This window comes from Grammomys surdaster, unplaced genomic scaffold (assembly GCF_004785775.1).
Source record: "Grammomys surdaster isolate TR1022 unplaced genomic scaffold, NIH_TR_1.0 191, whole genome shotgun sequence".
Taxonomy (NCBI): Eukaryota; Metazoa; Chordata; class Mammalia; order Rodentia; family Muridae; genus Grammomys; species Grammomys surdaster.
The window spans coordinates 6408417-6434663 of NW_021604636.1; the positions used below are offsets into that span (position 1 = coordinate 6408417).

The window sequence follows — 26247 nt, forward strand, 5'->3', positions numbered from 1 at the left end:
AGGAGTGTTTCCACTCATTAGAGAACCAATGTTTCTCAGAGCCTTCGCAGAAGGCTTCCTGTGTGAGCACCAAACAAAATGGGCAGTAGGAGTGCCATATGAGTAGAGGAAAATTTTGTTCATAATTTTATAAAATTATGACTTTTTCTTAGACTCTTACGTCAGTGTAAGAGATTACTTCTGATTCTAGTAGTACACAATACAGGTGGATAGATTGAGGCGAGGGAGATGATAGATGATAGAGATAGATAGGTAGATAATAGACGAATGATAGATAATGTATAGATGATAGATAGATAGATAGATAGATAGATAGATAGATAGATAGATAATGATGTGGAGACACAAAAGCTCAAGAGAATATGACCATGATGAGTGAGTTTGGCTTCCAATCAAAAATCTAAGTTTGGAACCATATACATACATAGGATTCTTTGGTCCAGTAGAGATTATTATGATTTCTGTGGGCAAGATCATATATTTAAAAAATCTGGAATAGGGAAGAGAAGGAACAAAAGAGGACTCAGGATTCCATGAAGCAAATGGATGGCATGCTTACAGAGCTCAGTAATATTGTGTAGCCAGAGAGAAGGTAATAGGAAGATGGTGGTACTACAGTGGTCTGTGTCTAGGATATAAGCTGTCTGTGTTCAAGATTCTATTGCTGCGTGGTCACTCAGGAACTTTGGCTGAGAAAGAGAAACAGCTTGAATAACAAGAAATGCCTTTGTTCCTTTTCTTAGGGTAGAAGAAAGCTTGAACAAGTAAAGATCCTAGGAAAAACCACTGCATCTTCTTTCCTAAAAGGAAGATATATTAATAGAATACTGTATTTATTTTGTACATGTGCGCATGCTCATGTATGCTTGTGACATTCTAAGGAAGCTTTCTTTGTGAAAGGGTTTCTCATTGTCCTGGAACCTACCAATTAGGCTAGCTGGGCTGGTCAGCAAGCCTGAGGGATCCTTCAGGCTCTTCCTCACAAGCACTGGTATTATGAGTACATGTCACCATGCCTCGCATTTTGACATGGCTTCTGAGAATGAAACTCATGTCTTCATGTTTGTGAAGCAAGCTGTACTTTCTCACCTGATGAGCTATTTCTTCAATCCTGAAAAAGAAAACATTAATGAAAATGAGTTGAAAGCAAACAGACAAAACAGCATTTGAGGCGGAAGTATCTGGATGATGGTGAGACAAAGGATACAAACCAAGCATCTATATCTTCTAAAGAACTAGGGAGACTTCTGAAACTACTGGCACAAAGAGCAATGCCAAGAAGATATGGAAAAATATAGAGATGTGTTTGAGAAGAACTGAAGACATTTCCTGTAGTTGGTTTCAGGTGACGTCTCAATATTTGGAAATGAAGAGGGAGCTGAGAGTTTGAATTCTAATTCACGGGGGGATGGGGCCAAGAACATTTGGAGATGAGTAAAATGGATATTTCACAGCATCAGGGGTGTATCTAAAACCAGGTAAATGATGAGTGAAATTTTAAGTGCGCATTACTACAATTTGCATGGGAGGTTGTTGGCAATTCAGGAAGTGAAGTAGAAAGCTTTTGTCAAAAATGTCCTTTCAAAAGAGGAGTGGAGGACCTACATGCTAAAAACAGCACTCTTGATTGGCTGGTTGTGACTTTAATGAAGCCTCATGAAATGGTAGATTGGTGATGCTGAGGGTAATGATATGGCCTCATGGACCACTGAGTTTGCCCAGAGCCATCTGTGTAACTATGAGTTTAGATCTATCCACTGGAGCCCTGTAGGCCCACAGTGGACATCTAATGATGACAGTGAGCTCCTCCCCCAGAACTGTCAGTAACTGCTACTTCAGCAGGGAGAGGAAGGGTCTGTGATCTCCACCCTGATCCATGGCTGACTGTTGGTATGCACAGTCTGGTGCAGGCCCGCACAATAATCACTCATCTGTGGGTGCTCTGGAATTGCAATGGTTGTGTCATGCCCAGAAGATAGCTTTTCACCGTCCTCCTCCTTATCTAACTGCTCCCACTTTTTTACTTCCTGCTCCCTCTTCTGAAATATTCCCTGAGCCTTAGAGGGGATTGTGTAAATGTCATGATTAGGGTTGAGCACTCAACCATTTCTTATTCTTAGTATCTTTGATCAGCCACAAGTGTCTGCATTCACTGCTGTTCGTTGCAAACGGAGGAGTCTCTGATTAATGCAGACAGTAGCATTTTCCTATTAGTATAAATATGTAGACAGTTTGACATTATGTCAATGCAGCTAAATAATAGCAGTAAGTTTTTCCTAAGGCCTGAGACCTCTCAGCCATAAAGTTTAGGCCAGGTTTATAGTACCAGACATAAATTCCCTCCAGTTGGAACAGGCTTCAAATTCAGTCTGAGCAGTTGGTCACCCTGTAACAGCTGTGCCACTGTTAGGTAAGTGAGCGCATAGGCGCTGGCTGGTTGGCATTCATAGTTCATAAGTTGACAGTTGATGTTATATTTCTGATACTCCACATAACACCCTGTGGTGCTACAAAAACTAACCAGTAAAAAGGAAGCTTCCAGATCAGTTCCAGCTTGATTAGTCTACATATTGAAACCAAGGTGTGTGGTGTTTTCCACAGGGTCTAATTAACCACTTCTTCTGAATAAGGAAGAGGAATGGCCATAGTTTGTATTGTCTTAGGGGCTTCCCACACCTGAAACGTAATGTAATAATCCGTAGATTTTTTACGAGCCATACTATCTAGCGATGGATGATATATTCTCTCTCTCTCTTTTTACAAAGTAGTAGGTTTTCGTTTTTTCCATATACCTCTCTCTTTGATAAGTCCTCCTTCCATTTCTCCTCTTTCCCATTTCCTATCCTGTGTTGACACACTTCCACCCCAGTGTTCCTCGCCCTCTCTACGTTTTACATTGACTATGTTATACTCTGCCTCCTCCCTTAAGGCAACCACCACGCCCATCTAGATTCCTGGCTTCTGCAGGTGCTCCAGACCCAACACAAAAATCTATAGTTTCGAACCTAAGAGCTACATATAAGAAAGAATGTGTAGCATTTGTCTCTCTGAGTCTGGATTAACTGACTTGTTGTTGTTGTTATTATTGTTGTTGTTGTTTTATTTTGTTTTATTCTGGTTCCATCCATTCACTTGAAAAATTTGTATTTTAATTTTTCCTCATCGCTAAAATTTCATTGTGCATACACACCACATTTTCATTTTCCACTCGTCAGCTGATGGACATCTAGGCTGATTACATTTCATAGCTATTGTGAGAAGAATGACAATGAACATGAATGAGCATGGATCTCTGGAGTAGCAGATAGAGTCCTTTGTGTATATCCTGAAGTGGTATAGCTAGGTTATATAGTAGTCATCGTTCTAGCTTTTATTTTGGGGTGGGGGGGTGGCTCCAACTGATAGTGGTTGTACAAGTTTATACTCCCACCAACAGTGAGTAAGGATTCTCCTTTCGCAACATCCTCAAAAACATTTGTTTATCATGTGATAGTCATTCTGACTGGGGTGAGATGGAACTTAAGTGTCATTTTAGTTTGCATGTCCCTGATGGCTAATGATAGCGAACATTTTTTTAAAAAACATGGTTATTTAGTCACTTATAATTATTCTTTTGAGAACTTTTTGTTGAGATATGTAGCCCATTTATTTTATTTGTTTTCCTGTGTATGGATATTTGTCTTCATGTATGTTTGTGCACATGTGTGCCTGGTGCCTATAGAAGCCAGAAGGCATCATATCCCTTGGAACTGGAGCGTTGCAGATAGCTGTGAGCTGTTCTGTGGTTGCTCGGACTTAAACCCAGGTCTTCTGGAAGAGCAGCCAGTGTAATCTTAACAACCACCATTGTTTGATTGAGTTGTTTGTTTTCTTGATTTTTATATTTAAATTCTTTGTATACTCTAGTCTTCTGTTGGCTCTATCACTGACAAAGATTTTGTGTGCTGCCTTTTGACTCAGCCAAGCATTCCCTTTACTGTTTTTATACTTCATTGGTCCCATTTGTTGGTTGTTGGCCTTCCTGGGTGACTTGGAGCATACTTAGAAAGCTCTTACTTGTATATGATCTTGTAGCATATTTCCTATCTTTTCAGAGTTTCAGGTTCTTAGTTGAGGTCTTCAATCCATTTGTACTTGGGGTGTGTGTGTGTGTGTGTGTGTGTGTGTGTGTGTAATGAGAGATAATGATCTAGTTTCATTCTTCTACATGTAGACATCCACTGTCCCCAACAATTCGCTGAAAAAATCTCTCTTTAGTGTGTTTTTTTGGTCATCTTTCTAAAAATAAATAAATAAATAAAACAAGATGGTTATAATTTCAAGGACATTTATCTGGGCCTTCTGAGTGTTCTATTCTGTGGACCTGTGTGGCTGTTTTGTGCCAGGACCATGCTTTTTATTACTACAGCTCTGTAGTATGACATGAGATAGGATGTGGTAATCCCTCCAGTAGCATAGCTTTGGTTCTCAGGGGTCTTTTGAACGTCCATGGGACCTTTGATTGAGAGTGCATCGGAACTGTAAACTGCTCCTGGTAGGAGGATCCACAAGCATACGGGGAGTGTTTACATCTGCTATATCTTCCTGGATTTCTTCCATCAGAGTTTTAAAGTTTTCACTGTAGAGGCCTTCCAGCTTTTAAGTCAGGTTGTTCCAAGGCGTACATTTTTAAGAGTATCATGAATGGAATTGTTTCTCTGATTTCTCACTCAGGGTCTTTTTCATTGATATATTAGAAAGACTGCTGATGTATGTCTGTTAATTTTGCATCCTGTTACTTTGCTGAAAATATTGATAACTTCTAGGGGTCTTGTGATAGAGTCTTTAGGGTCCCTAATAGGTAGAATCATGCTATCTGATAACGGAGATATCCTGTTTGACCTCTTTTCCTATTTTAATCAACTTTATTTCCTTTTTCTGTCTTATTGCTATAGCTAAGATTGTGAGCACTAGTGTGAATGGGAGTGGAGACAGTGGACAGCCTTCTCTCACTCCTGATTGTAATAGGATTGCTTCAGATTTTTCTCTATTTAGCATCATATTGACTACGGGTTTGACAAATGGAGTCTTTATTATGCTGATGTATGTTCTTTCTAAGATTTTTTTCTGTCTAGGGCTTTCATCATGAAGGGATTCTGTTTTTTTCAAAAGTCTTTTCGACATTTATTGAAATGATCCTGGGATTTCTGTCTTTGAAGTCCATTTACACAATTTATTATATTTATCATTTTGAGTAACTTGAACCAGCCTTGTGCCTCTGGAATAAAGCCAACTAGATCACAGTAAATATTGTTGATGTGATTGAGTTTTTGCCTCCTTTCTCTTCTTTTGAGACAAGTGCTGATTGTGTAGCCCAAGCTGGCTTTGAACTGATAGTAATCCTCCTGCCTCAGCCTCCTGATTGCTGGGATTATAGATATGTGTCATGATGCAGGGAAAAAGTTGAATTTTAGGTAAAATAATATCACTCATGAAAATATCTTGGCCCTGAGCTGAAGTTATATGAGGAAGGCTGACACTGTTGATGATAAAAGGTGATAATCACTTACTAATCTTAATCACGTACAAAACTTAGGGTTCTCATAATTCTTTTTCTCACAGAAATTACATGGTAGGCGTTATCTTTTTCCCTTTTTTGGCCATAGATTTAGATGAAGGTTGCTAAGCTTATTGGTTTAGACTTCTTTTTTTTTATTGTAGTCTTTATTGAAGGCCTGTGCTTTGTCCACTTCTCTGGGATACAAGTGGCAGTGGCAGATTGTGGCGTTTGTAGATGGTGTGGCGAGATGAAGTGGCCCTCTGGGAGCTCTACTGTTTGCGTTAAAGGGAAGCAAGGAAGAAGCAGATGCTTTGGAAAAATCAACCACTGGAGTTGCAAGGTGGTGTGTCATGAGGGAAAATAACTCTTGGTGATGATGACAATCACTCGAGAAATGCATCTTGGTACTATATTCAATTTTAATAAGTAAATGTTCAAGAGAAACAAAATATGTATTTATTTCCAAACCTCTTAGTTCAAGAAGCTGTATTTTGTATATACTTTTATAGTAAGGTGTTTTTTTTTTTTTAACTAATAAGGGAAGGTAGGTAGGTATGTGGTGGGGTGGATGATGGTTGCATGGATGGATCCATGGATGGATGGAAGGATGGACTGACCAAAGGGCTCCTATCCTTTGTATTCCTGTAACCATTCTCAGGTTCATTCTTTGTAATAACTATCTTCAAGTTAGAATGAGAATGGGTGTCTTTAATGGGTATCCTACAATAAATAAAGAAGTCTAAAACAATAAGCTTAGCAACCTTTGTCTAAATCATTAAGAACTGAGCCACAGGAACTGTTAGGAGTTTATACAGAGACTCTCAAAAGTTCTGGACTGGCAAGGACACTGAGAGGGACTAATTTATGGTACAGGCAGGTCAATGAGCATGTGCTGATCTCTTACTGGATGCCTTTCCACAGAGTAAATAGTACAGAGTGCATGCTGTATCTTGGCACAGTTTCCTCAAGGGAGTTCATAATGTACTACGCGTTGTGTAGTAAGATGGCCTAATTTATTCATTAAGACAGCCCTTAGAAAACAAAGTGAGAAGTCTGGGAAAATGGGAGCCTGAAAAGCTCAGAGGGGGCAGACTGTGAACTGTGATCTCCACAGAGTAAACAGGGAAGGATGACTGTGTAAGTCTTTGTCCAGCTCTTCTCCATTTCTGGCCTGGTAAAGCTCAGAACCAGGAAAGAGCAAGTCTATGGCAGCCAGAGCCTGAGGAGTAGCTGAAATAGAGGTAAAGGGGCAGCCAGAGCATGAGGAGTAGCTGAAATCAAGGTGAAGGGGCAGAGGAGTTAGTGTGGAGTTCTGCACGTTTCAGGTGTGTGTTTTAGGAAGCAGAATGATACAGTGAGAGGCAACAAAAAGCAGTTTTGAAACCTGAGAAAACAACATTGGGAAGGAATAAGGGCTGGCTGGCAAGAACATGGAGTAAATAAGGAATAGTCACAGGAGCAAACAGAAGAAGCTAGTGGTTATAGCCTGGGGAATGGAATGGGTAAAAAGATAGAGAAGGAGCCGGAGCCAGTAAGAATCACAGAGTTACATAGTTACTTCTAAGTCAGAAATAGGAGGAAGGGTTGCCGTCATTTATGGAAATTAGCTGAATGTGCTCTATGTGTTCACTTCGCTTAACAGCGTTTCCAAACGGAGGCCTTGTTACCCCTTACATAATTACACATTGCAACTTTTTAAATAGCTTTTCTCGTTTTGTTTTTCTTTCTGATGAGAATATTTGAGAATATTTGAGAAAAGTTAAAGTAGTTGTTTGAAAGAAAACCATCCTCTGGGTGGTCACTTCCTATACATAACAGCACTAAGAATAAATTCAGCTGAGGTGTCTGTAGTTCCTTGAGGGTTAACCTCACAGGACATTTTTAGGCAGCCACCAACTGTTTGTCTGCTCTTATCAGGTAAAGATACTTTAATTGTGGAAATGTTTAAACAGATGCCAGAGTGGAGTACTGTACAAGCCTCTACCACTGAGTCACATCCTCAGCCTGCACTTGCATGTATTTAAGATATACGGTTTGGTTGTTAGTTTACATATTTATAAACTTACATTTGAATACTTCATGTATACCAAGTCCTGAGCTAAGTGCTTGGTATATATCTTTTGTTAGGTGTGAAGATGATTTTTCAGGGTTAAAACAACGTTACTTTTCACTGGTAATAAGAGAAAGTTAACGGGTAAGTGAAATTTATAGGTAATCCCAAAGCCTTGGCTAAAACCAGTTGACTTTGCTTTTCTTGTCAGTCACAGCATGGAGGTGACAGTGTGAGGTGTGTAAGGGCTGGGGAGGAACTGCAAAGAGACCAGTCGATTCCTGAAGACTGGAGTCCTTGCGTGAGTGTTCCAAGGACAGAGCAAAGGTTGCATCTCTACCTCTAACTGGCTTGTCTTGCCTGGGAAGTGATTGCTTTTCATCCACTTTGTTATCACTTCTCAGTTTTAAGGACCTTGGTAGCTGTTTGAGACACATCTTTTCTCTAACTTCACCTGATTACACTAGGATTGCTTTTCTAATCGAAAGCCCTAGGAAGACTTAGGCCTGCCACACCAGATGGGTATATCTCAGGCTATGTCTGCCATTGATACCTTTCAAAGCACTCATAGTGGGGAAATGGAGAAAAGCTCTCCAGCTTTCAAACTTACAGATTTCAGTTCACCTCCCTTTAATCTCTCCTTGTTATATAAGTGTCTATAATGCATAAATACTGCATAGATCACTGGATATGATGGGGAGGAAATGGCCGAGGACGAAAAGACAGCTTAGCTCTTGGTGACACATGTTCCTGGCGAGAGTAGGAGAAACTTTCTCATCTTGATGTCCAGTGACTGTTCCTGCTATCATCTTCCTCTTTAGGAAGATTGAGTATATGATTTCATTTCCTCTGTGATCTTAGTTCCTAGGAAGGTTTAAAATGGATATTTGACAAAATGGATTTTTTTTTCCAGAACTGAAGGTAAATTGTGAATGGAAAAGACACATCTGACTATTTGCATGCTGTATGCTCTGCACCTGTGTGCTGTTGATACTAAGACTCATTCTTCAAATATCAAGCTCTTTGAAATTAGTATACATTATAATTTATGATGTCTTATAATTACTGTCATCTACCTTTTAAAAATGATAGCATCTTAGTAACTTTGGGCACTTACAATCAGTAATATGTTAGATTGCGTGATGTAGAATTAATATCTAAGTATTTATAGGACAGTGGTGGCAGAAACATGAGAAAGACACTTCTTTTAATCCAAGAATGCCATTTTCTTGGAAGTCACATACAGGGCCCAGACAGATGGTTCAGTGGTTAAGAGCATTTCTGGAGGACCCACATTTGATTCCTAACTCACAATCACGTATAACGCCATCTTCAAGGCATCCAATATCCTCTTTTGGATTCTGTGGGCACCTGTTTTCATGTGCACATGATTACAAATAAAAATCATTTCTAAAGAGTCACATAAAAATACAAAATGCAGCATGTGCTAGAATCTCTCTAAATCCCAAATAATCTACAGATTAAATGAAGATTTTCTGTAACAATATATATTCTGTAAAATATATTCAAGTTTTGATCTCCCTTTTTTTTGACACTTAGTTCTAACTTAGATTTTCATGATCTTGTATAGAAAAATAAAGCAGTTACTATGCCATTATTTATGTATTTATGTGTGTGTGTGTATGTATGTGTGTATGCTGGACTATATGTTAAGTAAACAATCAGAAGATCTATCCTAGAAGGTTGAGGAGACCCCACAAAGATGTCTGTATCCCACTTTTTAGGGCTATAGAACACAGAAGAATTTGCTGTCTGTCTCCAGAGGACATAGATTTTGACCCTGGAATAGGATTGATGGTTCCAGAGGCTATTTAACCGAGAAGTTTGTTAGAAATGTGGGCAAGTTTGGAGACACGGAAGATATTTATCATTGGCCAATGTGCCCAAGGAGAAAGAACAGCATTCATTCAATTATTGATGTGCTTGTTGAGGGCTTGTGTGATGGCTCAAAAGATAAAGATGCTTGTCACCAAGCCTGATGCCCCGATTTTACTCCTCAGGACCCACAATGTTAAAGGAGAGGACCAACTTCAAAAAAGTTGTGTTCTGATGTCTACATGTAGAGCACATGTCTTTCCCACAAAAAAAAAAGTAATAACATAATCCTAGGTTTATTTAAAAAATATTTGTGGAATGATTATTGTACATGCTGGACGCAGGGACTGGCCCTTATACAATTATCCTTTGACCTTGAAATTCTGTATTTTTGGCCTTCATAACTTTTGGCAAGTTGCCTAACCTACTTTTTCTCAGAGAAGCATGGAAACCTCTGCCCTGCCTACATTTCTGAGTCTTTAAGGGAATAACAAAGGGTTTTTATATATGGTAGCATGTCAATGCATGTGTTATGGCTATAACTATGACAGAGAGAGAGAGAGAGAGAGAGAGAGAGAGAGAGAGAGAGAGAGAGAGAGAGAGAGAGAGAATAAAACATTCTAATGTCTGAGAGTCTGGATTTTTATAGTAACCCTGTGGTTTACATATCATACTTTCTATCACTGTACTTAAATGTAAGGTTGGGGTTGGATGTATGTATGTTAAAGAGTGGTTATGTGCTTAATACAGCTTGAGTGTTCTAGGAGTGTCCTTACAATTTGGAATCAGGAATTGCTGATGTCATGATCAGCCATATTGTCATGACAACCCTAGAATTTCCTCATTTGCCCTCCCTTCACCTTGGGAGTATCGATTTGCCACAGGTCTGTAGTCAGAATACCCCATATGTTAAATGTGTTAGGAACCCAGAACTTGTCGTTCTTAAAAACACTTAGGGTGGGGAGTTTGTGTAAGCTCCTTAGGTATCCTATTTCAGGATTCTCAGCTACATATCCCAATGTTGGAAAGTTTGCCTTCATACATATTCAACTGAATGGAAATCCACTTGTAATTCTATTCTTGTTTGAACTTTATAATTTGGTGAAGAATGAGAAACTTTTCTTCATTCTCATTTCCATAAAGGACATCATTAATTATTCTAACATCTTCCTCTTCAGGTGAAATAGACCTAACTTAATGATGATCTTAGCAACTGAAGAGACAAGAAGCTTTTTATTAGTTTTCTTTTGTTTTTGGAATGCTTTGAGCTGAATTCCTGTTAGGGACCTGCCCCCACATTTAGCATTGTGTTCTAACAACCTTGTTACTGGTCTCAGCTAACGTGGGCTTTGTTTGTCCCAGGTACAATTTGCCGTGCACTGTCAAAGTTGTCATTCACTCAATTGAATTTTACTCATGGAAAGGAGGTGGTTATTCCAGGTTTGAACTAATTTTGTTTTCCATCATTTAAAGATTTGGGTTTTAGTTTTGAAAAAAAAAATGTTCATTGTTCTCAATACTCTGTCTCTTTGAAGATGCTGCAGCAGAGAAGAAGGTGCAATTAGCAGTTTTCCAGCCTTCCTTTCCCAGCTGTTATTCTTACCCCCGGTTCTCGCATGCACAGATGATCCTACTTCGAGCTCCCCAGGTAAACTAATCTCAGGGATTACCCAATAGTCGTAGCTTTCCTTCCTAACTTCTGAGCTTTCACAGTTTGTGGAAATGCTCCTGAGTTATCTGAAGAGTCTGAAAATGAGCTCCCATTTTTTTTTTTTTATTGACCTCCACATAGTCCAGCAGCTCCAATGCTACATTTCCACAGTCCAGGGAGTGGAAGGTAAAAGAGTTTCCATCGGGGTAACTCAGGAAGACAGCAACACCAGTGTTTGGGAATGCCTTTCATCTTATCCCAGTTACCCAAACACTTGAAGGCTTTTTCCTATAGAATCTGAGCTACAGGTACAAATTCATTATAATACAAACCGAATCAACATAGACTATTCAAGTTTTATCTTGTCCATATGAAAGATTTTGTTTTGTTTTAGAAAGACTAAGCTATCTGTTTTTATATTTTAAAAAATGAGGAAATTATCTTTTTAAAGTTTTTATGCCAGAAATTTAAGTGAGCTTTTAATTTTGATTAATCTTTTCAAGAAAAGAGTATCAAAATTATTTATCTACAGCTTTGAAGAAATTTGAAGCATGTTTTTCATAGAGATAAATGTCCTAAATAGTTAAGATTTTGGTTGTCTTGACTTAATATTACAATTAAGCTAATCTTAAATAGGTCCTATATTATTTTTTGAGGGAAAGCATGTTGCTAATTTGATTTCAGAATTCTAGAAGTTTCTTAATATCTCGTCACACTGTAGAAGATGCCTCTTTCACAATTCCATCCCTCCAACTGACTCCTAAAATAAAATGGTTGCAAAAGAGTCAACCTTAGCAACCATCAGTAAAGTAAGATCTAGGCACTAGACTGAAGCCAGACTTTATATCTGGACCATTCAATATATATTCTAATAGTGGAAGGTTTGCCCAGTAGTCAACTGAATTGAAGTTTAGCATCCAGATCTCCTCAACCTCCAAAAGCCCAGTGTAATTTGGATATATTCTACACTGAAGATGCATGTGTTGGTTTAATCTAGAGAACAGCATGACTTGAGAATGCCATAGTTTACTGAGGAATATTGGTTATCTTCCCTTGACTGTGGCTGATGGGAACTATGGTTTACACTATTTCCTAGCATTGTGTGTGTGTGTGGAGGGGGGGAAGTATTCATTAATAGTTAATGTTAATATGAGATCACATTGGTATGGGAGTGTAAGAGATCTAAGTTTAAACCCCACTTGCCTTGCCCTATGGGTTAGATCTGTGACTTTGGGTTCAAAGAGACAGACATTCTGGCACGTGTTGTGTTTGTTATATGTTTATGTGGAATGACACAGTAAATGACAACTAGTATTAGTTAGTCATCCGTGCAGACAAGCTGCACTTGTGTAAAACTCAAGTCTTCTGCTTTCCTCATTAGGATGGATTTAAGAGTAACCCAACCATGGCTTCTCCTAAGAGTCATCAGACTAAGGCTACGTTTATGGTGCTCCGTGTGTACGCTAGACTTACAGCTACAGTTTTATTTTATTGTGGTGGTTTCATTTTTATATGTGTGATTTGTACATATCTAGGGAGCCTTTAAGTCTGGAATAAGATTTGCAACTTTTTTTTTATATATAAAAAGGAAAACAGTACATACAAGAAAATGGTGTTCTATTTCAGAGATGGAGTACTTTCCTAAATATTTTGTATAGAACCGGAAATATAAAGAATTTTTGACCTTATATTTTTTGCTTCTATTTTGCTAGCAGTCAGTCAGAAGTTTTTTGAGATTTTCAACAACTCTTAAATGTGATTCTTTTTTCATGTGAATGACTTATACTAACTAATACTGTACTCTTACATTTTGTGCACTAAAGGTTGTGATTTGGAACAATTTTGAGTAAGTTTTTATCCTTCCCTTCAGTGTTCAATTTGACCTAAATAAAACAGGGTCCTTTCGCTGTAGTAGGATGTGACGCAAGGACAGAACACACTGGAGACCAGGTCCTTACTTGTAGAGTGCTATATATATATATATTTTTTTTTTATCTTGTTGGATCGCCTTTCAAAAGTTAGCTCCACTACCATACTTTATATATGCTGTCTTCTTACTAATGTGTGTGCATGTGTGTCTTTGTTCATGCATGTGCATGCATATACGTTTGAGTGTGGAGTCTAGAAGATGACTTTGGGAATCATCCTTAAAAGCACCGGTCACATCCTTTGAGGCAGGGTCTCTCATTTGCCTGGATCCCACCATTTAGACTAGACTGGGTGGCTGCCAAGCCTAGGGATCTGCAGGTTTCTGCCTCCTCAGCCTTGGGGTTACTGGCATGCTCCACTACACCTAGTGTTTGACAGGAGTGCTGGGGGCTGAACTCACCTTAAACTTGCAATCTCTCGGCCCCACTGGGTTTTGTTTCTTATTCTTGTTTGTTTGTTTGTTTGTTTGAAATTTTAGTAACTTCCCTCAAATGTCCCACTCCCACCTCAACCCCGAATGGTTTCTCTGTGTAACCCTGGCAGTCTTGGAACTTTGTAGATCATGATGGCCTTGAACTCAAAGATCCAGCTGCCTCTGCCTCCTGGGTGCTGGGATTAAGGCCTTCGCCACCACTACCTGGCAAATGTTCCTTCCTCTCTTAGAAGAGGTTCCGTAGTGTGGATATTAGAGTGTTTCATGAGAGGACTCCTTGGGGATTTGACACTTTCCCAGCTTTAACTGCCCCAGATCTCCACCCTTCTGCCTACCATGTCTAGGTCTGGTTTTCCTGGTCTTCTGCACAGTGCTTTTTTTCTGAACATGAACAAAACATTTATATAGCTGAGCATCCCACACCCTTGTAATATTCTGTATTGATCTCCCTGGCTGTGGACACCCACTGCGTTACAGTCTAGACCGCTTGCCCAGTTACCACTTAAGTCTTTGCATTACTGCCGCAGGGGTTACAGAGACTGGCCTAGGCATTTGAGATGCAATATGACAGATCTTGAGAGAGTGCAGGACTCAGCCTTTGAACCCTACCCAAGCCTCAACTTTTCACACTACTCCGCTATTCCTTAGGACCCCAGTGGGTAGCTGAGTCCGGTTTTCGCTTGCTCCTCGGCATCCTAAGCCTTACAACCCCTCTAGCCTCAGAGGGTCCTTATAGAAGTGAAACGTGAAAAACCAGTCTTGTTTCCAAATTGTTCCTGAAGGATGAACGTCATCTAATGTCATGGCCTCAAATTCCAGTTGTACAAGCTCTTTGCTATCACAGAAGGCATCATTACCTGTGTCTCATCTCTCTAACTGGCACACAGGCTTCTGCTTGTCCCAGTTGCTCCATTGTTATTATCCTTGTGTGTATACTTTGCCTGCCCCACAGGATGATCTTTGAGACTGCTCAGTATTCCTGCTCATGAAATGGCTCTGATCTAATAGATGGGTTCTTAAAAGGAGACTGGAGAACAATAGAGAGAACTCTTCAGTGCATCTAAGCTCTTGAAGCAGACCCTTCATCAGACTATTTACTCTCCTTGTTGCGACTGTGGTGGGTTAGATAGCCGTAGAGAGCCTGTTCCTTCAGCCATTCTACAAACGGGCATTGCAAATGACCTCCCTTTAGCTAGATATGTTTGTTACTTCCCATGGAGTACCAGTGTACCCTGCCTTCTATTCTGTGATGGCCTTTCACACTTACTGTACATGCATGAGATATTAGACTCCCCCCACCCCCTCTGCTGTAAAACCTGGCAGACAGCACTAACAGCTGCCGTTTGTTGAGTCTGGAACCTTTTTTGATGTAACACTGTGTTGTGAAGACAATGTGGAATGCAACTAACTTGCCCCAGATCGTGTGTGGAGTAAGTGGGGATCTGAAATATGGAGTCCGGCTTTCTTAGCTCTGCCTTCATTTTGTCTATTGTGCTACAAAGAGACAAGAAACTCTTTCAACTCCTCTAACCAGGGCTGTGGCTTAAGTGGGTCTACACAGTGTCTGAGGGCTGCTGCTATTCCCAAGAGCCAAAATCCCTCTAGGGACAGCAGCTCCCTCCATCCTCTCTCCCTGGCCAAGTGCTCAGGGCTCCTGGTGTCTGTCTGCTCTGCTGTTCTCTTGCCTGCTGCCAGTCAACTTCCTGTTTACTCATAGCTTCTGCTTCCTCATAAGCTTGGCTGAGTATGGTTTTGGCCTGTTGTGGCCTCCTCTGTACCCCCAGGGCAACTCTTGCTGTTTCTGTCCCTTTCCTAACTGGAGTTTTGTGAATTAAATTCCCAAGGGTGAGAATCACAATTGGCAAGCTCATGTTTTCAATCCCACCCAGATCATAGGTCACTGGCCAGTCTGTAGAGTGGCTGCCCCTGGGTCAGGTTCCCACAGCTTCACCTAGGGCTGAGGGTGGGGGGTGGGGGGAGGAGGTACACATGTTACTGTAGTCTCAGTTTCCCTGCAAAGAGGACAAAGCTCCATAGCACTGAACTGTCACCCTAACAGTGTACAGGCTCTCTGGTCTGTTCCTTTAGTTTCTGTTTAAAAAGAAGTCTCTCAAAAGCAACAACAACGAAAGTGGATTTTTCTAGATAGCCCTCACTAGACTCCGTCCCTATAATTGCTCATGGATTACCTATAATTGATTGTGTATGTTATATACAGAGTTTCACATTCCTGTTATTTCCCTTAAGTTTGAATATTTGGGTTTTGGTGATCCTATTTTGAGGACGGAATATCAGTCTTTTCTTCTTTATATAATGCTTTATAGGTAAGAGATGGGGTCTACTTAACATTTAGAACTTTTGAATCCTATTTACATTTTTTTAAGGAAAAACCCACGTCTGGTTTGTTTCTTTTTAAGCAATTCATGTGAAACTATAAACTGCATGCTAATTCTTAGATTTTTTTTTAAGTCTTAAGGTCAGTCTGCTTAATGTCCTTTCAGTATTTTTTGCACATTTTACTAGTATCAGAATTTTTTATTTTGTCATCTCTTTAACTTTTCTTATCATTTAACATTTTCCTATCTCTAGAGAACTATTATCAGACATCCAATAGAGTGTTAGCCTTTGGAATAGCACAGTATCCAATGGGTCAATGACCCAGCAAGTGCATCATGGCTTGAGAGGAAAACTATAAAAAAATTAATGCTGTTCTTCTGTGGTTTCGATTGTGGTTTCCTAAGAGACCAGTCAGAACAACTGAGGTTGTGCACTGGCTTTTTCTATAGATGACTGGTGGGAATCGTGGTAACCGTGCAGGGAGTAGGGTGTGTCTTGAGTCCTCAGGAAAAGGCATCTTCAACTTGAACGGTTGGAATTAAAACTGCCCACTTTGTATTTGTGCTGGGTCATAGTGAGGAGAGACAACAAGTCATGCCAAACAACCGAATGTATGAGCAGTAGAAAATAGTTTTGATGTCCCCATTGGCTCACAGTCTAGCTGTGATGTAATTTTTAAACACTTTAAGAGCAGATATCCTATGAATTTTAAGTTTTTATTTGCCCACCGTGCACCTAGTACTCTATCCTTTGCTGTTTTTTTTTTTAAGTGAAAAGAATTAGGATTATGTGTGTGTTGAGGGTGTGTCTGCTTTCAATAGGTGAGACTATTTCTTGTTACTTTTGTTGGAGCTCTGGGGACTTGGGAAGCAGCTCACTAAGCCACCAGCAGGATTTCTGGGAAGTATATTTTTCAACTTTCTGTTTTCAGAAAAGCCTCTGAATGGCTACACTTTTGCTAGAAAGTTGACATTCGCAGCATCATTGTGACAGCCAGAAGTTGAGTTCCTTCTCTTGTTAGACAAGCTGGGATTTTTCATTATCATAGCAGATGGGCCTTTCCAGGAAGATGTTAGAAGCCAAGGAAGACCTGTGTATGTGTACCGTGGCTGTAATCCCAGAATTCAGGAATACTCACCAGGGACCCCGTCGCCAATTTAAAGATAGCAACCAGCCTGGTAACCCTATCCAGAAATGGCTTGCTAGCCATTGACCACCCTCTTCTGAGGCCTCCACATCACACAGGTTCAAAGCCTGTTACATCCAGAGAGGTGACTGCGAAAGGGGCAGCAGGAGAAGCAGTGTTTTTTTTTCCCACTTGAGAACAAAGGAAATTACTCCTGTCTTTGTCCCTTTCTTGCCTTGTCTTTTTAATAATAAGTTGAATTCCTATTTATCTTCTGTCTTTTCCAGGAAGGACAGGTCTCTCTCTCGGATGGCTCACAAGGTTTTCAATGCCTTTTTTGATACTGTTGTCTTGAAGGAAAAACTCTTCCTCTGTGACACAAGAATGAAATTGAAAACTTTCCCGGGTGTCTTTGGATGAGGGACTGGAAAGAAAAAAAAAAAAAAAAACGTTCGCTCTACAAAAATGTAGCATGTGACTAACTGGGGGGACGGAGAGGTGTCCTGGGAGGTTGATCTGGACCGGGAAGTGAGAGTAATTATCCGCGCTTTTTCGGGACCAGGGGCTGCTGTGGAAGATGAAAGAAAAGGCGGGACGTTGGCTTCCTATCCAGGTGTTCCAGCGGTTCCCCGAGCGATGCCCTTAAAAGGGGCAGCCAAGTGGGGCGCGAAGCCCCGGCGACGCCTCGCCGAAAGGCCTGGGGTGACTGCTCCCAGGAATGTGCGGCACGCGGGGCGCCAGAGCCAACCATGGCGCGGGATGGGGGCGCCGCGCAGCCCCGGTTGCCGCCCCAGCCCGGGAGGCCGAGCGCGGGGGCCGAGGCCGGGGGAGCGGGCGCGGCCCGGCGGCGGGCGGGCGGGAGGCGCGGGAGGGTTGGGCGCGGCACTAGGCGGTGCACGGCCGCTTCCCCGCCCCCGGCCGGCGCGCTCTCGGGGCGGTGGTTGAGGCGGCGGGAGGTGGGGACGCGGCGGCGCTGCTCGTCCGCTGCCGCCGGCACCGCGCGCGAACTCCGGTCCATGGCACGCAGGGCGGCGGCCCCCGGAGCTGCTCGAGAGTCGCCGGCCGCGCGCGTCGCGCCGCACTTTTAGGGCGGGAGCCGCGAGCCAGTCCCCGGCCGCATCCTCCCTCCGCCGGCCCGGACGGGCGAGAGAGGGAGTTCCCGGAGCACAGCGGCCCGCGTAGCCTCAGCTCCCCGCGCCCGAGATGATCTTCCCCAGCGGCAGCGGCCACCCCGGCGCCGCCGGCGGCTGCAGGACGCCCTACCGCAAGCAGGTGAGGCTGCCGCGCTCCCCAGGCCTGCGCCGAGCGCGCGGGGCGGTGACCCGGTTTCGGAAGGAGGCGGCGGGCGGGGAGATGCCCCGGGGACCGGGACGGGGACCGGCGGAGAGGTGGGACGGGCGGGCGCGCGGCCAGGGGCTCCGGCAGTCCGCAACAAGTTTGGGGTTTTCCTGGAGACCTTTGTGTACAGAGGAGCCGGGGATACGTCGGGGCAGCGCTTTGCATTGCACTGGGGACCTCCAAGAAACCTGTCTGATTCATGGGGAACCCGGAAGACGTGTGTGTGTGTGTGTGTGTGTGTGTGTGTGTGTGTGTGTGTGTGTGTTCGCGCGCGCCACCCTTCTTATTTAAAAAAAAAAAGACAAAAAAGAAAAGAAAAACAGGAACTTCTGTCACTTTCTCAAGGTTTTCAGAAACACAGGGAAATCCTGTGACAGAGATACGGGGATAAGCCTGAGTCATACACACGCCTTTTCCTATTCTAATTTTGTTTCATACATTTTCTAACAGATTGAACTCCAAAGGCACTTGAAAGGTTACATCCGAATCCCCTGCCTGGAAGAGGAGTGGAACTGGCAGGTTTTAGTTTCGGTCTTTTGTTTTTCATCTTTGTTTTTGAAAGAAGGTTACTGAAGCCATGTTGTGATAAAATCCCACAGCCTCTCAGCAGCAGCAATAACAAAAAAGCAAAAACAAAACAAAACAAAAAAAAACCCTAGCTCTAAATTATGTTAAAAATGTGCAGGTCTGTTTAGAAAAGGTTAAACTCATTTAGAGGTCAGTGGCTGAATGCTTAGTGCAAAATAAAAAGGCAGCATTGCAGATCTTTTCCCCCTCCATAATAAATCTCTAGTCTACACCCTCAGCCACGGAGACAGATCAATTAAGTTATCCCAGTAATGATAGCAGCTAACTGTATCCTTCCACGTAAACTGTGGTTCCATTAAGATCCAGATGTGTGGCACTGGAGCCGGGTGACTTCTTTGTGGCGGGTCGCACGATTATTGTTCCGGCTGTCCCAGCCTCAGTCCATCTGAAATGCTTCCTCTGGGTCAAAAAGTACTATTTTCTATTCTCTTTTCTTTGGCTCTTTTGTTTGTTAAAATTTTCCCCTTAAAAGAAGTAAATGTCCCTGGGTTTTATAGTCCATGATATCCAGGCCACCGCCTTTCACCTGGATTAAGAAGTCCAGTCTTTGGATTACAAATTTAAAATCTCTACTGATGGCTTGGCTGAGGTAGATAGATATCCACGATGTCAGGATTCACAAACGGGCACCTCGAAAACTCACTTCATGTGGCTTTATTTAAAATAAGTGCCCTCAGATGCTGTATGCCAGCATCAACTTCAGAAGTGAAGCTCCCAACCCCTCCTCCCCCACCCACCTCTCTCTCCCTACCTGAAAAGATGGCTAATTATGTTAAGGTCTTGTGTATTCATTTATTTGTTGTCAAAACCCAGCAGGGTGTTAGCTCTGAAATGGGAAAAGGCTCCGAGGGTGAGGCCTTTAGCTGAGAGAGGCTGCAGGTTTGGTTGTGGAGGGGGGGGACAGCCTGCTGGCTGGAGCATGCTGATAAGATGCTCTTTTCACTTGGCTCTCCTTAGACTCAAAGACTAAAAGGGCTGACTGAATCAGAAAAACAAACAGACTTTCTTTTTTTCTATAGGCAAAGAAAGAAATGAATGTGTAGGCATTATACAGACACAAGACCCTGGGTACCAGTGGTATTTGAGTCAAAGGTTTCTTTTGTTAGTATTTTGCCATTCACTGGGAAAGCACACTTCGAGCGCAGGGACCTGGTTACCGTGAGTGACTTCATGATCTCATCCTGGCTTAGCCTGAATGGGAAATCTAATTAATACTTTTTTTATACGATGCTGTGATGCTAAGCTTTGCGCCTTTCATTTCGTAAATGCTTTCTTCAGTTTGGCGACAGAATTGGCAATTTCCAGGCATATAATGCAGTTTGATTTTCATCTAGAAATACACAATCAGCTGTTAGAGCTGATTTCAGATAACTTCCTTGAGGAATAAAAAGGAATGTAAGGGATACTTAAATCACCTTTGGAAAGCATACAAGTCAGAATCACTCTTCTTATATACACACAGAATAGTCATAGCTAAGGATCACCGAACACCTTACTACCTGCTGGCTGGTGTGTTTGGAATGCTTTCTGTGGATTAACATTGGCAGCAGCCCTGTGTGGTAGGTAATACTAGTCTCTACAGTGAACATTGAAGCACGGATTAAATAACTTGCCCAGAGTCCATACCACCCAGTGTGCAGAGCCAGGACTTCAATTCTGGCCACCAGGCCTTTGAGACCTCATACTACCATGGCCTTTTCTGCCATGGACATCCCAGGGAACCCCCATGTAAAGCTTCTCCGTGCCAGTATCTCTGACTTCCTAGTTCTCCGTATGTATGTGAGTGTAAGTCGTGAGAGAGAAGGTGAAGAAAGATGTTCAGAGTTTGATCTGCAGGATGAGTTGGTGGTATTTGGTGGGAACATTGATGTCTGCATTTTGCTCTGGTGAGTGATTATTAGTCCCTTTTGCATTTTACATATGGAGGAGTCACCCAGTTTCAGTGGAAGCAGAGGTGGGCCTTTGCTCATCCTTCTCTCCCCAAGGGCTGTAACCAGGGCACCTGGGATAAACAGGATTTTCCTGCATCACAAGCCTGTGGGCACATACACCTGCTCAGCTCAGGCCAGCGGGGTGAGTCTGAATACTCCAGTGATTCCCTCCTAGTCAGTGCTAGATTAAGGTTATTAGTGTAAGTTTCTGAAGAAATGGGCACATCCTCTCGCTGTGGGTTGTGACTTGCAAATATGACATTCTTTAAGTAGATACAGTCTGATTATGTGAAACCAGCGTCCCCCAACGGAAATGAAACCATTAATCATGACTTTGGTAATTGTGAAAATATTTCATTGTGGCTTAAAAGGAAAAGAAAGTGCTTCATACTTTAAAAGTCTTTACAGACTGAAAGTGGCGATTTCCAGTTTTATTTCAGGTTATGTTTCTTGACTTTTTAAATATTATTATTATTATCATCATTATTATCATTATTTTGCAATTTTTTTTCATGTTTCCTTACTTCTTTCAAGCCACTTCTTCCTTGGGATAGTTGACTCGGTGACCTCATACAGTATGAGTGTCACAGATCGTCACACATAGCCAAAGCCATTTTGGCCGAGAACGTTGCCCTAGTGGTCTGTCACAGGGTTTTGGAAGTAGGTGAGCAAGTGTTAAGAATTTTGGTGTGTCTGTCTCTTCTCAACAGATGGGCTGGCCTCCTAATAGGCAAGCTTAGCAAATCTTGCTTACTTTTGGCGAGTGAAGTACTTGCCACCCCAGTTTAAGTAGATTTACACAGTTTGCTGCTTTCTTGAAGATTAACTGGGTGTAGCTGCATGTGAGGAATTCCAGTGATTCAGTGTTTGGCCTTGTTTAGAAGATGACATAGAAAGCTGTTGATTGTTCCTCGCCAGGCAGTTTCTGCTCCCGGCAACTTGTGTTTAGTGGATCCTGTTTTGTAAAGTTTGTAGATTAAAGTTTCATGGATGATGTTTTAAGTGAATAGAGCCTAAGCTAGCCCCTCCTTTTCATTTCACACAAAGGCAAGCATTTAGGCAGAGATTGGCTGCTTTCTTTGGAGGAAGTAGCAAGAAACAAATTGGTTTGTGTAAATAAAGTTCCGTCTCTTTTTATCGTCTACTCCGTGTGTTTGTGATTCAGTAGTAGTTTTAATCAAAAGTGATGGGTTTTAGATGCCTACCCTTTAGGCTTTTGCGAATCGTAGCCCTCCCCCCCACTTGGAGGATGCTGACTGGTTCTGCTAGGCGTGCCTTTTGGCATCTCTCTAAATTTCCCATAGTTCACATTATATTTTGAACACGTTTCTGGATTTTGTTTTCTCCTTTCTTTTTGACCTAGACAGACACACAGCTGTCAAGAGCACATCCCAGAGACTGTTAAAATTATTGTATTCCTGGTCTGTTTCTTTGTGGGAGGGGAATCTCTGGTCTCGTGGATGTTTCTAATGGTCTCAGTGAGCAGTCAATACTTAGGGCATATCCTTTCTGTTTTGTTTGGTTTAATCCCCCACCTTATCTTTATAAGATGGAGAAGAGACTGGGAATGAAGTGGGCAGTGAAATGAAATGGCCTGGTTAGTGAAAGGCAGGCCTTTGAGATCAAGGGCTGGGTCTGCTACTAAAGGAAGACTGTCAAGGGCAGCTGAGCCTCCTGACTTCCCTCTACTCCGTAACTCTGAAAGACATGGAGTGCATCCCGTGTCCAGGTTTAGATTGGGGAATTGAGGTACTGTAATTTATTGGTGTGTTTTTTTTTTCCTTTGTTCCATAAACTCCTTTGCTCCAGGGTTATCAGCATCAGCTAGCATATTGGATGTTGAGTAAACTCAGAATGTCAGATAACTCTGTTTTTTTTTTTAAGGTATAAGTGTCTCAAATATGTTGGGCTGTGTGTTTTTATTTGCTAAATCCAGCAATTCTCTCCTAGGAAACCCAATTTACTTTTTAAAAACTAGTTCTAAAACATGATTATAAAACATCTATTCCTGTCTCCCCCCCCCCCCCCCTTAGAAATTTGCCTCTTAGCACATCCCCTTAGGCCTGACGGAAATGCAGATCTCACCCTTTACCTCCTTCAGCCATTTTGGTCAGTGTTTCCTCCTGCAGTCCATGTCACTTGGCTCAAGTCTACCTTTTCCAGATCTGTTCACTTCCCTGAGCCTGGGGTTGTGCTGAGTAAAGATAATTGTGCGTACTCACAAGGTGGTTGGTTGTTGTTAATCCTTCTAAGATGTTACTATTATTAATGTCCCCACAGAGCAGGCAGCAGCAAGTGGTCCCAAGAGACACTGTGAGATCCTAGGAGAACTCAATACAGTCTCTAAAGAATGGACCCTGTTTACAGCCTCTGAAGAAGGGATGGTGTTTAGGCTGTGGGCAGCCTCAGTGGAGGGTATAAGGGCTTGGAGCTGGAAATGAAGTTCTCAACCACATTTAAAAAAATTAGTAGTAAGCAGAAATGTGGACCTCTGCCTTTAAGCAGTTGTTCATGTGTTATGTGCTGATGCAGTTTGCCGTCTCTCTGCACAACCAAGCCCTCCGACCTCTAGTCTTTATTTTATGCAGGTATTTGAAAGCAGAAAAAAAAAAAAGCACTGATCACAAAAAAGAAATGTTTAAATTGCTTGAAAACTGACAGGTTTGATCATTAGTGTGCCCAGGATTGGTTTCCTGGAGTCTATCTTTTGTGGTGTTTGTATGTTTGATTTTTCAAAGATGTCATCTTTACTTTACTCAGAGATGGAAACATTTTTTTTTTCCTTTTGTTCTTGGGAGTCTGTAGGTGTTTGGTAGGTGTTTGTTTTCAACTGTCAGGAGTGCTTGGCTTGCTACATTCTAATGCTTTCTGGAGTTTAAAATACATGGTGGACAAGGAGAAAGGTGTTTTCCGAGGTTAGGCTAATGTTACTAGATAAACAGGGAAACTGAATTCTGGGTTAAGCTAATGAATGAATGCAGCTGTTGATATTTAACACTTTTTAAAATGACAGAACAAATATGCTTTTCTTCAGATTACTATGACCTGGGGGGGGAATCTATGTGGGCCTACTTTAAGCACAGGGAATTCCAAAACAATGATAGGCAAATTAGGGAAGATTTTTTTGTGTGTTAATTGCATATCCGATATAATTTCTAAAATTCAACTTTAAAATATTGGGGCTGAGCATAATGGTTATAAGTGTAGCACTTACAGGAAGCTAAGACAGGAGGATTCCAAGTTTGAGGCTAGCCTGAGCTGCTCAGTCAATAGATAAATAAAAGTAAACAGTATAAAAGTAAACCTGGGGAAATGCTGTCAAAGAAGCAGCTCCTTGCCTCTTCTGTTGGAGAGCATGACTGACTGACTTCCTCTCTTGGCCCTTTACGTTGTCCTTCGACCTTCCCTTCACTCTGGCCAGAGAGGACACAAGTATAGAGTCCTTGGGTTATCAATTTTTTTAAAAGTGAGAAATCTTGAAATGGTAGTTGTCTTTAGTTTTTCAAAATTGTAGTGAGAAAGTAAAGAATTCTTTCATGTTGAGAATGTCCAGAGCAGTATAGCCTGGCCTCCTGGGTACATAACCTGTAGTCCCAGCTGCTGTGTAGAACCAGGTGAGAGGACACTCAGGGTCAGCCTGGGCAGCTGAGTAAGAGCTTAGTTAAAAAAACATTAAATAAAAGGAACCCTCCACACATACTCATACACACAGCACTGTATTTCTTACGCACATACATACACACACATATACACACAGCACTGTACTTATGTACATACATACACAATACATACATATAGCACTATAGTTTCTCATGCAGATGCACACATATGCGTTCACACATACACACACTCAGACGCTCATCCATACAGCACTGTTTTTCATGCACATATATACACACGTGCTCATACACACAACACTGTTGTTTTACACACACACACTGACACAGACACAGACACACACACACACACACACACACACACACACACTGCTTGTTTCTCTTTCTCTTCCTGGGCCTCAGTTTTAAGGTGTGATTCTTGTTATTTCTCACAATCTACCATAAAACCAAAATCCTGAGCCTCATTTTTGGAAATTAGTGTGTGTGTGTGTGTGTGTGTGTGTGTGTGTGTAATAACATTAGATTTCCTTGTTTGGAACACACCACCTGAACTTTAAGAAAAAAAAAACAAATTTAAGGCACTAATTTACACACATGAACTAGTGTAGGCGAGATGGATTTCATCTAAATACATGAAATTTCCTATTTGAGGTCACAGTTCTAGTTTGGTTTCTGTTGCTGTGTGAAACACTATGACTAGAAACAACTTGGAGGAAGAAGTTTATTTAAGTTACACTTCCGTGTCAATGCCCATCACTGAGGGGAATCAGGATAGAACTCAAACTAGTAACTTTAGTTCAGGAATTGAAGCAGAGGTGATGGAGGAACGCTGCTTACTGGCTTACTTATTCAGCTTGCTCACCCCTGCGTAGGGGTGACACTGCCCACAGTGGACCAAATCAGTTACTCAACAAGAAAATGGCCCACACACATGCCCACTAGCCAATCCCATGGAGGCAATTCCTCAATTGTGGTTCCTTCTTCCAAAAGACTATAGTTAGTTTGGGTCAAGTTGACAAAACTAACCAGTGTAGTTACTTTGTAGAATGGCTTTTGTAAGAGTTGAGAAATACAACAGTTATATGGGCAGATAAATGCCCCTCCCCATTGAATTGCTGTATGACATAGGACAAATCCAAGCTGTTCCACTTCTGTCACATTCCTCTGGTTGTAATTTATTTTGACTAGTCACGATTGTCTTCATTGGGAACTTCCTTTGCAGCTTTTTTTTTTTTTTTCAAAGTGTAGTATGGTGGGAGGTGCAACTTCCGAGAGGCGAGTTTTCCATATAATGAAGCAGAGAGGATGTCTGTAAGCAGTAGAAGACAGATCATTCAGCACTGTAGAAGCACTTGTCAAGATGTAACCCAGGAGAGTTTCAGTGGCTGGATGGTTCTCCTTGATAAGTGCTGCAGAGAGAGGCTCTAAGGCTAGAGGGGCAGAAGAGGATGGAGAAAGGGCCAGAGGGCCAGGGTAAATGGATAGAGCAAGAGAAAACACAGTTACTGTGTTAGCTTTTTACTTCACTCATCAATGCTCATCCATAGGTCAGTTGGCTATCTCTTTGCCAGTAATGTCATTTTGGTGCTGTGTGGGCTGTACTCTCATCATTTCACATTAATCCAGATTCTTATGTCCTCCTCTCCCTTCCTCTTCATTTCAGTCCCATCATCCGCCACTTCGGTCCTCTGTTCTTTGGCCTCCTTTGAGGAGCAAGCTATAAAACATCATTTGGTGGGGTGGTGGTACTGCATGACTTTATTCCTGGCACTTGGGAGATAGAAGCAGGTGGCTCTCTGTGTTAAAAGGAAAAGAAAACAAAACAGACAAAAATGTACATCAGTTCCGTTCAAGACTCCTAAGAACAGCAAG

The 26247-nt window shown here is 41.8% G+C and overlaps 1 protein-coding gene across 8 annotated transcripts in view; it reads left to right on the forward strand.

The window, feature by feature from the left end:
* Nucleotides 1-26247, forward strand: part of Rbms1 (RNA binding motif single stranded interacting protein 1) — a 205827-nt gene that overhangs the window by 59257 nt on the left and 120323 nt on the right. For 2 of the 8 annotated variants that reach the window (XM_028769207.1, XM_028769209.1), the window contains exons 1-2: nucleotides 10785-10865; nucleotides 10961-11073. The exons of 3 other annotated variants lie outside the window; for them this stretch is intronic. In XM_028769207.1, the coding sequence (XP_028625040.1) occupies nucleotides 11050-11073 (24 nt within the window). In that variant the 5' untranslated portion in view covers nucleotides 10785-10865; nucleotides 10961-11049. Of the gene's footprint in view, nucleotides 1-10784; nucleotides 10866-10960; nucleotides 11074-17852; nucleotides 18174-26247 lie in introns of those variants that run through there. 3 more of the 8 variants (XM_028769204.1, XM_028769208.1, XM_028769205.1) reach the window with 2 other exon arrangements.